The sequence below is a fragment of the Amaranthus tricolor genome, chromosome 15 (genome assembly GCF_026212465.1).
Source record: "Amaranthus tricolor cultivar Red isolate AtriRed21 chromosome 15, ASM2621246v1, whole genome shotgun sequence".
Taxonomy (NCBI): Eukaryota; Viridiplantae; Streptophyta; class Magnoliopsida; order Caryophyllales; family Amaranthaceae; genus Amaranthus; species Amaranthus tricolor.
The window spans coordinates 6872340-6883971 of record NC_080061.1 but is presented as its reverse complement, the minus strand read 5'-3'; the positions used below and the strand labels follow the sequence as shown (position 1 = coordinate 6883971).

Below are 11632 nucleotides of genomic sequence, written 5' to 3'. Positions count from 1 at the left end.
AGATCAATTTATTTCAATTAGTTTATATATATATATATATATATATATATATATATATATATATATATATATATATATATATATATATATATATATATATATATATATATATATATATATATATATATATTCTGTATGCAATCTCTTCTGTATAGAACCTGTGTTCTTCCTTTTTTCGTTTTATTAGAAAACAGAAATTGGACTTAATTTGCTAAAATTAGGTGAAAATTTGATTTGGATTTATAACAGTTCGATTTACAATCGGTTCGGGTTTGTATCAGTTTGGGTTAAAAACAGTTCGGTTAATAATCGATCGGGTTCGTATCAGTTCGGGTTAAAAACAGTTCGATCTTAATCGGTTTTAGTTAGGTTACATTCGGTTACGTGCATAATTCGTGTCGGATTTGACTCGGGTCGATCATTGTTCAGTTCGGGTAACATCGGTTAAGGTTTATATGTCGGTTATAAAATTCGGTTGCAGTTCGAGTTCGATTTTGCCCTTTTCGGTTATCAAACGGTTCGAGTGAAGTATCAGTTCGGGTAATTGCGGTTCGGTAAACCTAAAAACTTCCATTTTTCGGGTCGGATTTTCGGGTCGAGTTTGTTTTGAACAGCTCTATCTCTCAGTAAAATAATTTCAAAGTAAAAAACTCATATGCTAATAATTTCTATTAGATATATTATTTAACCTATATATAAGACGAATGTTATAATGCATGGTAACCCAGTCACTTAAATAAACACAATTTGAGTCTTTCGGGTTCCGATTGCTGGGCTTCAGTTGGGTTCATCGTGACCCGGTCTAGTTAAAGGAGTTTCATTTTGTGTACGCCTAATTTAAGGCTTCTAGCTGACACCCAAAACTTCACAAAACTTCGAATGAAAATTCAAATCCTCGTTTCTCCATCATAGATTCCGCATAATAATGGTTTGTACTATTTTTCTTGTACCATTTTTGTTATTTTCGACTATTTTGATTGTTAGATCAATCGAAAATCATTGATTATTTTGCAAGTGTGTGTTAGCTTGATGAATTTATTTTATTCTGAACATTTCAAATTTTCAACCTTTTTTTGCATCGTTTTGTGTGATTTTTTAGTAGATACATTCGATTTTCTTAGCAAGATAGGGTTAGCTCTTTGGTTTCTGTAAAAACAATGCAACTCAAACTTATAATCTAAATGTATTGGAGCTTATTGTTCTTAGGGTTTTTGTGAACATATTGGCTAGGATTTGGTTGATTCTAACATGATCTGCTTTGTAATAGTTCGAGTATTTCTTACTCGTCTTGTGTTGAATTGACATTTATGAGTTTTGTAGCCTGGTTTTCCATAAGGAAATTATGTAAATGTTTTGTTTCTCTTTTGTACCTTTAACCTTGGAGTTTGACTTATTTAATGTGATTTGAAAAGCTAACTACTGCTGCAACATATCAAGCATAAGGAAATTATTTATTTTCATATGTGGGGTGGTTTTGGGCATGTGCAAGGTGTTAGTCGCACATGATCCTTAAATTAAGGGACCTTAGATAGTAATTTGAATTGTTTACATTGCTTTTGATGCTTAGGTATTTGTCTCTTTGCCTTAAAATTGCGAAAAAAATGTAAAATTAACAAGGCCCTTAAATTATTGTTTAATATTCCTCTAACCCTGATTCATATTTGGCCTTTATACTAGTGTTCTATTGGAAGCTTTATAACATAGAGTGTTTGTTTAGTTGATTCAAATTTGAGATAAAGTTGAGCTCCTAATCCTTGCTTTCAAACATAAGGAATTATGTATGTCAGTTTATCTCGATGTTATAGATATTTGAAACTTTGAACCATAGAGGTTCTTTTTAATAAAGTGCACTCTCTTTCAACACTTCAAACATAGGGAAATTATGTATATGCCACTTATCTCAATGTTTTAGATGTTAGAAGCTTTATACCATAGAGTTTCCGTTTGATAAAGTGAGTTCCTGCTCCAATAGCAAGCACAATGCTAAACAGGAGACCTTGGCACCACGACTTTCCTAATAGCCTCGCTCTATAATGTAATGAGGAGTGTGGAACAGCCCTAGTTTTATCTTTTAGGCACATCCTGGTTTTTCGAGATGGCATTATGGCATCATTTCACTCAGGTCATATTGAGCAAGGTGCTTGTTAAAGATTGTGAGCGATGGGGTAGGGACCAGTATTGTGACAGCACGGGAGGTAGTTCACTTATGCAATGATTTATACAAAACTTGGTAGTGTATAATATTTGATGGTGACTGGTTGAAGGCTTGAAGCAGTATGTAATTTCACTATTCAAGAACTAAAGTCCCATCCATATGTCTTTGGTACCAAACTCCATCTCCAAGAAAGTGTTTTACTTTTAAAAAATTTATTGCATCCTTCGAGTGATAATGGGTGTTACTCCAAGGTCGATAAGTATCCATGGATGTAGACATTGGATTTTTATAGAAAAATACATATGAATTCAGTCCATTGCCAGTTTGCCACTAATTCTTATTGGTTACCAGATGAGTTGTTTAGAGCTATAATCCTTCTGAATCAATTTTTCGGATGTGAGTGCAGACTATATACTTGTCTTCTTGATTAGGCGAGTGGTTTTGGGGGAATCACTTTTTAGTAAGGTAACTGTGAATTGTCATATAGAGGTATATCTTGTATTACAGGCTTATAATAGAACCGCACATTGTTGGCACATGTTTAGACATCCGTTACTTGCTGTTAGTAATCTCAGCCAATATGTAAACCTTGTATTTCATTCCGAATTTGGTGTTTTAATGATGCTTCAAAAGGCACTTTGTTCTCTTAGGAATTATATGGATTATTGTGTGTTTTTTTTTAAATAACCTACACACAGGTTTTACGTGTAATGTTTCTTTCTCTTTTCTTCACCCAGCAATTAGCTTTTTGATTTGCAATTCCTTTAAAATGACCCAAAAATAACCTAAAATCGACCATAATTTTCTTTTTTATGATTCGTGATTTTGTGAGGACTGCTTTTCTTTGTGATACTTCTGAGCAACTTATTTTAAATATTTGTTCTCATGCTAGAAGATAAACACACACACACCAAAACTTGTTATACTCATAATGTTTTTAACAGCATATAGGCAATTGTGTTTGATGTGGATTAATTCAGGACCTATTTGTGAGTCTGGAAGTATTGGGACTTGTGTTCACTTAATACTTGCTTTTTAATGTGAACCTTCATGATTGTTTGAGTTTTGAAATTTACCATATTGTGAAAAACTCTTATTGTGAACATTAGAGTTTTGAATTGAAAGCGTTGCTAGATGTCATCAGGCAACACCTTTTTTCGCTGGGCTTGCTGTTGCGACTGCTGCTCTTGCTGGTAGGTATGGTTTACAAGCTTGGCAATCATTCAAATCTCGTCCACCCAAGCCCCGAAGATTTTATGAAGGCGGTTTTCAACCTAAGATGACCAGGAGGGAAGCAGCTCTTATTCTTGGCGTAAGGTAGTTTTGACAACTTGTTTATTCTTATGAATTTATTAGCTTGCTTTATAAAGCAAGGAGTGGGTTTCCATCACCAATTTATTGTTGTGCTATGTTCAGTACTCCGGACGCAGAATAGGTGCTTGGGTAGCACAGGTGACAGGCCCCATCAGTTTTTTACAAATTTTCCTTACATGATTTTAGGTCATTATAAAATTTTGTTCTGCAGCAGTAATGTGTAGTTATTGGAAAATTTTTAACAAACTAGTGGTAACCAAGTATTTGTATAAAAGCGATGGTGAAAAAAAGTTGTCAAGGACATCAAATGGAACTTAATTCGAAAATCTTTTCTTTAATCTGAACATGTCGTTCTTTGTTATTTTTATATTTTGAATCCTCATTGAAATCATGAAGTCTAATAGTTTTTGATTTGCCACTTTCCCCTTCTAATATTTGCTCATGTCCTTTCCTGTCCTGAAAACTAAAGTTACTTAAAGTTTCAAAGTTCCCTCTCACTAACTTCTAGCCTTGAATTTATATGATCGTAGTATTTGTTTTAGTTTCTTAAAAACAAGACTTTTTTTTGTAATCTCAGTAACTTCTGGACTTTGCCATGGCAGGGAGAGTGCAGCCGTAGAGAAGGTAAAGGAAGCTCATAGAAAGGTTATGATTGCAAATCACCCTGATGCCGGTGGCAGTCATTACCTTGCCTCTAAAATCAATGAAGCCAAGGATATAATGCTTGGAAAGCCCGAAGACACCGGCTCCGCCTTCTAATGTCATCAAAATATCGATTCAGAAGTTTCCAACAAAGCTTAGTTGCGCCAGCATACGAGCTGCAAAAGTTGAGGGCTGTCTAGGTGATTTTAGCTTACGAGCTTGGAAATGGGATTGTTTACTGTCCAACGAATGGGGTTTTGTATTTGTTGTAGTGATAGCAATTATTATTTAGTTTAGCATAAATTTTTATAGAACGAATTTATTACATGCAAACATTGTACTCTTTCATTAGCTTTGTATCTTTAATTCTACGTACTATGATTCTTCGTAAATGCGGGTAATCGTTCGCCTATCTTTATTGAATCGTACACTCGTTCACTCCTTCAAATTCCTTTGATTTCCTCTAGGGATAGTTAATCCATGGACCATTAATCTCTAATTCATACTTGAACAACACTAATCGCCTATTAAACATGCTAATGAATCAATAAGCTTCTACTTCTAGAAAGAAAGTACTCGCACATAGTGCAAAAAGACAAAAACAAGCATGTTATGACTTATATCAACATCTCCCTAGATTGTCAATGAGTTGCCCTAAATCCAAGTTATTGTATCCAAGTTATTTAATTGGTGTTAAATTTGAATTCCAATTCTTATTGATCCAAAACTTTTCAATCAATCTTCAAACAACTACTCTTGTGAGAGACCATGTCTTAAAGAGATGACCTTAAAATAAGTAGCCCACATTTTTATTTTCACTTTAATTTGTATTGATTGGACTATTTAACCCATATATCTATTATGCTGGTCGGAGAGACCATTTCTCACGACAATTTGTGATCTCCTCAAAAATAATTCCCTTCACTAAGAATCTAAGATTGTGCAACCTATTTCCTTTTCTCCTTATGAATACAATTTCATACTTGCCACTAATACTAGTTATTAGGAGGTGTTTATGGTGAATTTACAAATGTTTTTAATTACTTGTCTATAGGTTTCAACAACTCTATCAATATGGCCCGAGCAAGAGAGGGAGAGGCTAAATTTTCTACCTTCGATTCATAGAAAATTTAAAGTAAATAAGCAAAATAATACTCCCTCCGAATCAATTTAAATGTCCCATTTGCTTGGGCACAATTATTAAGGATGGTGTGGGGTCCATTAAAAAGGGTAAGTAGTAAAGAGTGAATAGTGAAGGGTAGTTGGGTAAGTAAGGTATATGAGGGTATATTCGTAATTACATGTGTGAACTAAGGATATTTAGGTAAAAAAAGATTGACAAAAATAGAAATGGGACAACTAAAAAGACTTTGCCAAATAAGGAAATGGGACAACTAAATTGGTTCAGAGGGAGCATTAAAAAAATCTCAAAATAAGTGATGGGGAAACTTATTTCCCAAAATAAGCACTTTTAGCTCAATACTAAGGTCTGGTATATGTTCGCACTTACTAACAGCAACCCATTGCTAAGTTGAGTCAAAGGAAGTCAGCTCAGCAATGGGCTGCTCTTACTAATAGTGGCCGATTGTTGAGCTGATTTTCTTTGACTCAGCTTATTAATGGGTAACAGCGACCCACTGATAAGCTGAGTCAAAGAAAAGTGCCGACCATTAATAAGCTGAGTCAAAGAAAAGTGCGGCCCATTAATAAGCTGAGTCAAAGAAAGTCAGTTCAGCAATGGGCCGCTTTTACTAACAGCGGCCCATTGCTGAGCTGACTTCCTTTGACTCAACTTAATAATGGGCCGTTGTTAGTAAGTGCGAACAAATACCAAATTTTAACATTGGGCTAAAAGTGCTTATTTTGAAAAATAAGTTTCTCCATTATTTATTTTGAAATTTTTAATATTATTTTACTTATTTACTTCAAATTTCCCGATTCATATTGCACAATTGGGCATAGGTCTTGGGGGCTCATAAAAGTTATAAAATGGGCCTTTGGGCTTGGCTTTGGATTATTGGCTATACAAAAATTTCTACATAAACCTTAAGCAAATAATATCAAATCAAAGCATAAAATCATGAGATAAACATAACACATATAGAATATTAATGGTCAATCATGAGATAAATACGAAGTATCTGATTTTTCAAATTAAACTTTTGCTAGTCCCTAGCAAATAAAAAATCCAACCCACACACATAAACAAAAAGGCACTCTACCAAAATTGTAGCAAGTGTGCAAGATGATTGTACAAAAACTAAACTAGCCAACTAAGATTAAAAGCATGGAAGAACAATCATTCAATGGTTCTCAATTCTAAATGCTTGAAAAACACATGAAACACCTAGATTTGGTCTTAAAAAGTGCACGACCAAGCATTCCATTGAATGTAAGTCATAAATTTTTCTTATCAATCACAAGGTGCTTGAGAAAATCTCACTTTATGAAAATCTTACTTAAAGAAATGTGAACCATATGTTTCCACCACAATCAAAGTGTTTGGGGCGTTTTCACTCATTATACAAACCTAAAACTCGAGTAATATTAGTCTTTACACGAGGAGCTATCGATTTGAACTAGTTTTTGTTTACCACATTGGCAATATCTAATCCTAAATTGAGATCAAATCAGCCTGTTGAGCTAGTTACTCTCTCTATTCTTAAGAGATTTCTACACTTAATCCTATATAGTCTATTTCAACCAAACCCAACTCACATTTTTCTTGTGCAAACATCTATAAAATAGATAAAATTTACATAAATAAGAATTATAAAATTTCAATCTTGATAATGAAAACCCATTAATGAAATCAAATACCACAAAAAAAAGTGAGACAAAGGTAAACTACAATACAACCTTGCTTGATTAATAATTTTTTAGCAAGCTTTTTAGTTGACTTTTATCCGCTTGTTTATTAGTCAAACAAACAAAAAACGTTATACTTGAAAGAGCCATTTTGACCACTCTCTTTTGAAAATATTTTTGACTTGTAATCTCACTTTTTTTCTACAAAAAATTAACAACTAATACTTAATTTTACCAACATTTCTATAAACAATCGACTTATCTAACGGACGTAAAATCAGTAAAATTAACCAATATTTCCAATATATCAAATAAACTAATTGAATCGTCCAACAAAATCATCATCGCAAAAAATTTGTAAGCTATGACTTCATTATGAGACCACACTAATGACCAATCCAAACTAAAAAAGTTTAAAAAATAAAAAATTTCAATTTTTGACATGAAAATGATTAATTTCAACTTAAATTATATTCCCTGCGTTTTTTAATGAAGTTCAAGGAATGTTCATGGGAATAAAGAAAAATATAATCTTTTAGATAGTGGATATATTATTTTATTGAATGATAAATTTGATGGAGAAAATGAGCACAATAAACATTAAAAAAATATTAAAAGAAAGTTAGTGGAAAAATTATGGGGACCACAACAAATAAAAAATGTTACTACTTATAAAGTTAGTGGGAAACATGTGGGGATCATAAACAATAAAAAAAATGCTAAAATAAAATCAGGCTCTCTCTTGAGAGACCGTCAATACATATACGCCCCTCAAAAGAGCCCAGCCCACAATCTCAACTTACTATTTTTAGAAACACAAATTTTTTTAAAAAATAAAATAAAAAAAAATTATCTATGATTGCTGTCAGAATCCATACGCGCATGTATGAGGTTCCTTGGAATATGAAAAGTTCCATCATTAACCGCCTATTCCCCTTGAAAAACCAAAAATAGAGTCTTGAACATGAAGAAATCAGAATTTTAACTTCCATCTTCAACATTGCTCTATATTCTTATCCTGAAAACTAAAAGTCTTGTAAAAATGGAGGAATTAATGATGGAATTCAAAAGTATTTATTTGAGCAAAAATATGCAAAAAGACGACATTAATATTCTTCAAGATATGTTATTTAGAAAAAAGTTGCTGTAATGCTGTAAAATTTATGTACTTATTCAGTTTCTTTTTTTTTTTTCTTTAAGCTTTATTAATGGCGGATATAGTTGAATATAACGATGAAGGTGACATTCCTCCCAAAGGAAACAGTGCTGAAGATTGAACAAGTATGTTAAAATATTTATGGTTATTAATATTTGAGATTGAAGATATAACCAAGTGCTATTGCTGTCAATAGCATGAGCATTTTATGTTCCAGTGATGATGGAAAATCGTTTACATCTGAGATCTACGGTGCTGGTGTTTTCAGTTGGGAAAGATAAGGAAGCATATGAAGGATATAGCAACGCCATTTGCTTGTACGTAGGTAATAAATTTAATATCGTTTGTGTTTGTTGTTATAAAGTAATATTTTTGTAGTTATAATAACATGTCGTTGGTATTATAAAATAATAGATTTGAGTTTATAATATTTTGTGTTTTCTGTTATACTTAAATGTATTTTATATTATAATATAGTATATATGGGATTATTGTATAATATATTTTAAAGTATAACATTGATGCTGTTGATTAGCTAATTTGTTTTTGTTGGGTAAATCTTATCTTCACCAACATCTGCAACTCAATTTTCTATATACACAGATACTCATAGTATGCTCACTACACGTTCTTGCTGCAGTGTGGGAAAGTCTGTGCTCCTAACCACACTTACTAGAACTAAGATCAGCTAAATAATATGCAGTGTGGGATAGCTTGAATGCTAGGAATTTGGTAATTGATGGATGGCATGAATATTAGAAATTGGAATCTTGTTTAGGAATTACGATTCTCAGTAATTACCCAAGAGGCTTTGGGTTTGATTATCCCAATTCCCCCTCCCTGAGGCTTGTGGAATGTGGATTCATTGTTGGGTACTACTTTGTGGCAACCTTCTGTGTAACATACACAGTACGCCATGGTTGTCGATTCCCTCACAAGCTCTTGGAGGTTGTGTCCTCTGATACTAGTGATTTACATGAATAAATATACGGTCAATTTCCAATTCTTTCACCTAGGTTTTCTTCTAGCATATTATTAAGCTGATCTGGTGCAACAGTATGCTGCTAAAGCTAAAGGGATTAACCTTTCTATAGTGCACGTATTTGGGGTTTGTTAAAACACTACCACTGAGATTTTATGTACTAAATTATATACAAATCTTTATTGTACTAGTCTACTACAATCTATAACCGAGCTGTTGCGTAACAAACTCAAAATTTTTAATTATAAACTTCCGATTAATTATTCTGAATTTTCAATTCAAATCTCTAATCCTTTGGTTATTCATTTCAAATCATCTTTAAATTCTAAACCTTTTCCGATTTTGTAATTTCTTTCAAATATTAAACTTAAGAAAAAAATATTATTTTGTTTAAAATCTTTTTATAAACACTAAAATATTATATTATTATTTTTTAGTACGAAAAGTAAAGTGTTATTATTATATTCACGGTTTTGTAAAACTTTATGTTTTAACTTTCTTCCTTAAACTAACATTACTACTTATTATTTTAACCTTATAACTTTGATTTAATTATTTTATATATAAAAAAGAGTTGTATTTTTATTATTAACTTTAAATATAGTTTAAGCAAAATTTTCTAAGTAAACTACATATTTTCATTATTAAATTTACCCATTATTTTAAAGTATATTTACTTGTACATACTAGAACAAAATTTTGATGAACCGAAATCCTTTCTATAGTAATCCATGATATTCATCACTTATACAAATTATCACCATTTCCTTACACAAGCTAACCTTCTTCTATACTCCTAAAATACTTTTTCATACAATCTAATGAACTACAAAATTGTCTAAACCCATTATAAATACTCCCCATAGCCATGAGATCACTTACACCACCATCATCAAATCTTTCTAACATTCTTTCTTATATTTTCACTTCATTTAAATCTTACGACCTTAATACCTTTATTATTAGTTGAAGAAATTCAAGAAGATGGAGCTTAGAACACTTTTTATTTAGCTAAATCATTATCATTATGGAGCATTATTGGGCTATTACGTTGGGTACTTAATGTATTATTATTTTTGGAGTTTGGATTTAATTATTTTGGGAGTTTGGATTAATTATCTTTGAAGCATTATTATCTATCTTGGAGGGTCTTATTTCTTATTGTTTTCCTAATTAGTACTTAGTACTATCTTTGGTGTTAGTATGGTATAACTTCTTACCCTACTCTTTTTGTGGAATTTTACATTATATTTACTTTATAATATGCAAAGTATGAAATATGTTGATATGTTTTAGTAGGAAGTTAGTTTAATGAAATTATGATCAAGATTATATTAAGTATGTGTATGCTAAAAGTATTTTTAGTATGTTAATTTAATAATCTTTTAACAAGTTTAGGAAGTTGGGTGCAAAATTATATTCTAGTGATATTAAGTATGATTTATGTTATAAACTAGTGCTAGTATGTGTATGAGTTAAGTGTTACATTAGGAATGTTATTATTATTTTTTTTATGTTAGAATTTTTATTAATATGTTTATGTTAGCCTTCAAACTAGTTTATAAGGTAATAAGTTATTTTATGAACGTATTTTACTAAGTATGATTATATTAAGAATATTGTTATTATACTTTATTTTGAGATTTAAGTTTATTCTTAAAGTTATAGTAAATTTCTATGTTATTGAGTAAAGTTTTATTTTTGTAAATGGTTATGTTCATTATTTAAATCTAGGATTTAGTATGATAAATTAAATTAAGTCGTTTTTTATGTGAAAAGGACCCAAAACACTCATAGGCCATTCGAACACTATCATACAATAAAAAAAAAAGAGTTTGATTTACTATTTTAAATTATTACAACTATTTTTGTGATAATACTAAGATAATAATTTAAAAAGATATTTTTGAGAAATTTTTATAAGTTATTAAATATTAAAGTGTTTTTCTTGAATACATGAGATTTCATAATAAAAGTAACTTTTAATCACTATTTAGTACAAAATATTTTATTTGCTAACTATTTGACCAAAATTTATGTAAAATGATGTAAAAGTATTTTTAGTAAACTTGCCGCTCAAATTATGTGTGATATATTGATTGTGTGAAATTACAAGTTTTACTTATAATTAGAAATATTGACTTTTGTGAAAATTATAAGTTTGACTTGTTTTTAAACTCGAAATATTGATTTTTGTGAAATTATAAGTTTTATTTGTTTTACAACTAGAATGTTGATTTTTGCAAACCTAATAAGTTTACTTATTTTTCTAAACTTGAAATATTGATTTTTGGTGAACTTGTAGAATTTTGAAAACTTATCCAATGATGCAATTTTAACTTGAATTTTAATTAGAATACTTGATTTTTTTTTGAAGAGAATAAAGTTTTATTTATTGTAAAGTTGAAAATGTTGATTTTCGAAACTTATTTAAATAGATATAGATTTTAGTAGCTACTTGTGGAAAATATTAATTTGGAGACTAATGATAGAATATTAAGTTATTAGTGTGAATTTAGCGAGCAATTAAAAATAAAGTTATAAATAAAATTTAATGTGTAAAAGTTTAATGATG

At 30.7% G+C, this 11632-nt stretch overlaps 1 protein-coding gene across 1 annotated transcript; it reads left to right on the top strand.

The window, feature by feature from the left end:
• Positions 1-733: 733 nt before the first annotated feature.
• LOC130801616 (mitochondrial import inner membrane translocase subunit TIM14-1-like) lies at positions 734-4503 on the top strand. Its single transcript, XM_057665493.1, has 3 exons — positions 734-928; positions 3300-3472; positions 4072-4503. The coding sequence occupies exons 1-3, from the start codon at positions 926-928 to the stop codon at positions 4226-4228; spliced, it is 333 nt and encodes a 110-aa protein (XP_057521476.1). The 5' UTR covers positions 734-925; the 3' UTR covers positions 4229-4503.
• Positions 4504-11632: the final 7129 nt, after the last annotated feature.

Coding starts and splice junctions, on each gene's coding strand:
- LOC130801616 (XM_057665493.1), top strand. Junction 3,473..4,071: donor GCTCTTATTCTTGGCGTAAG/GTAGTTTTGACA, acceptor TTGCCATGGCAG/GGAGAGTGCAGCCGTAGAGA.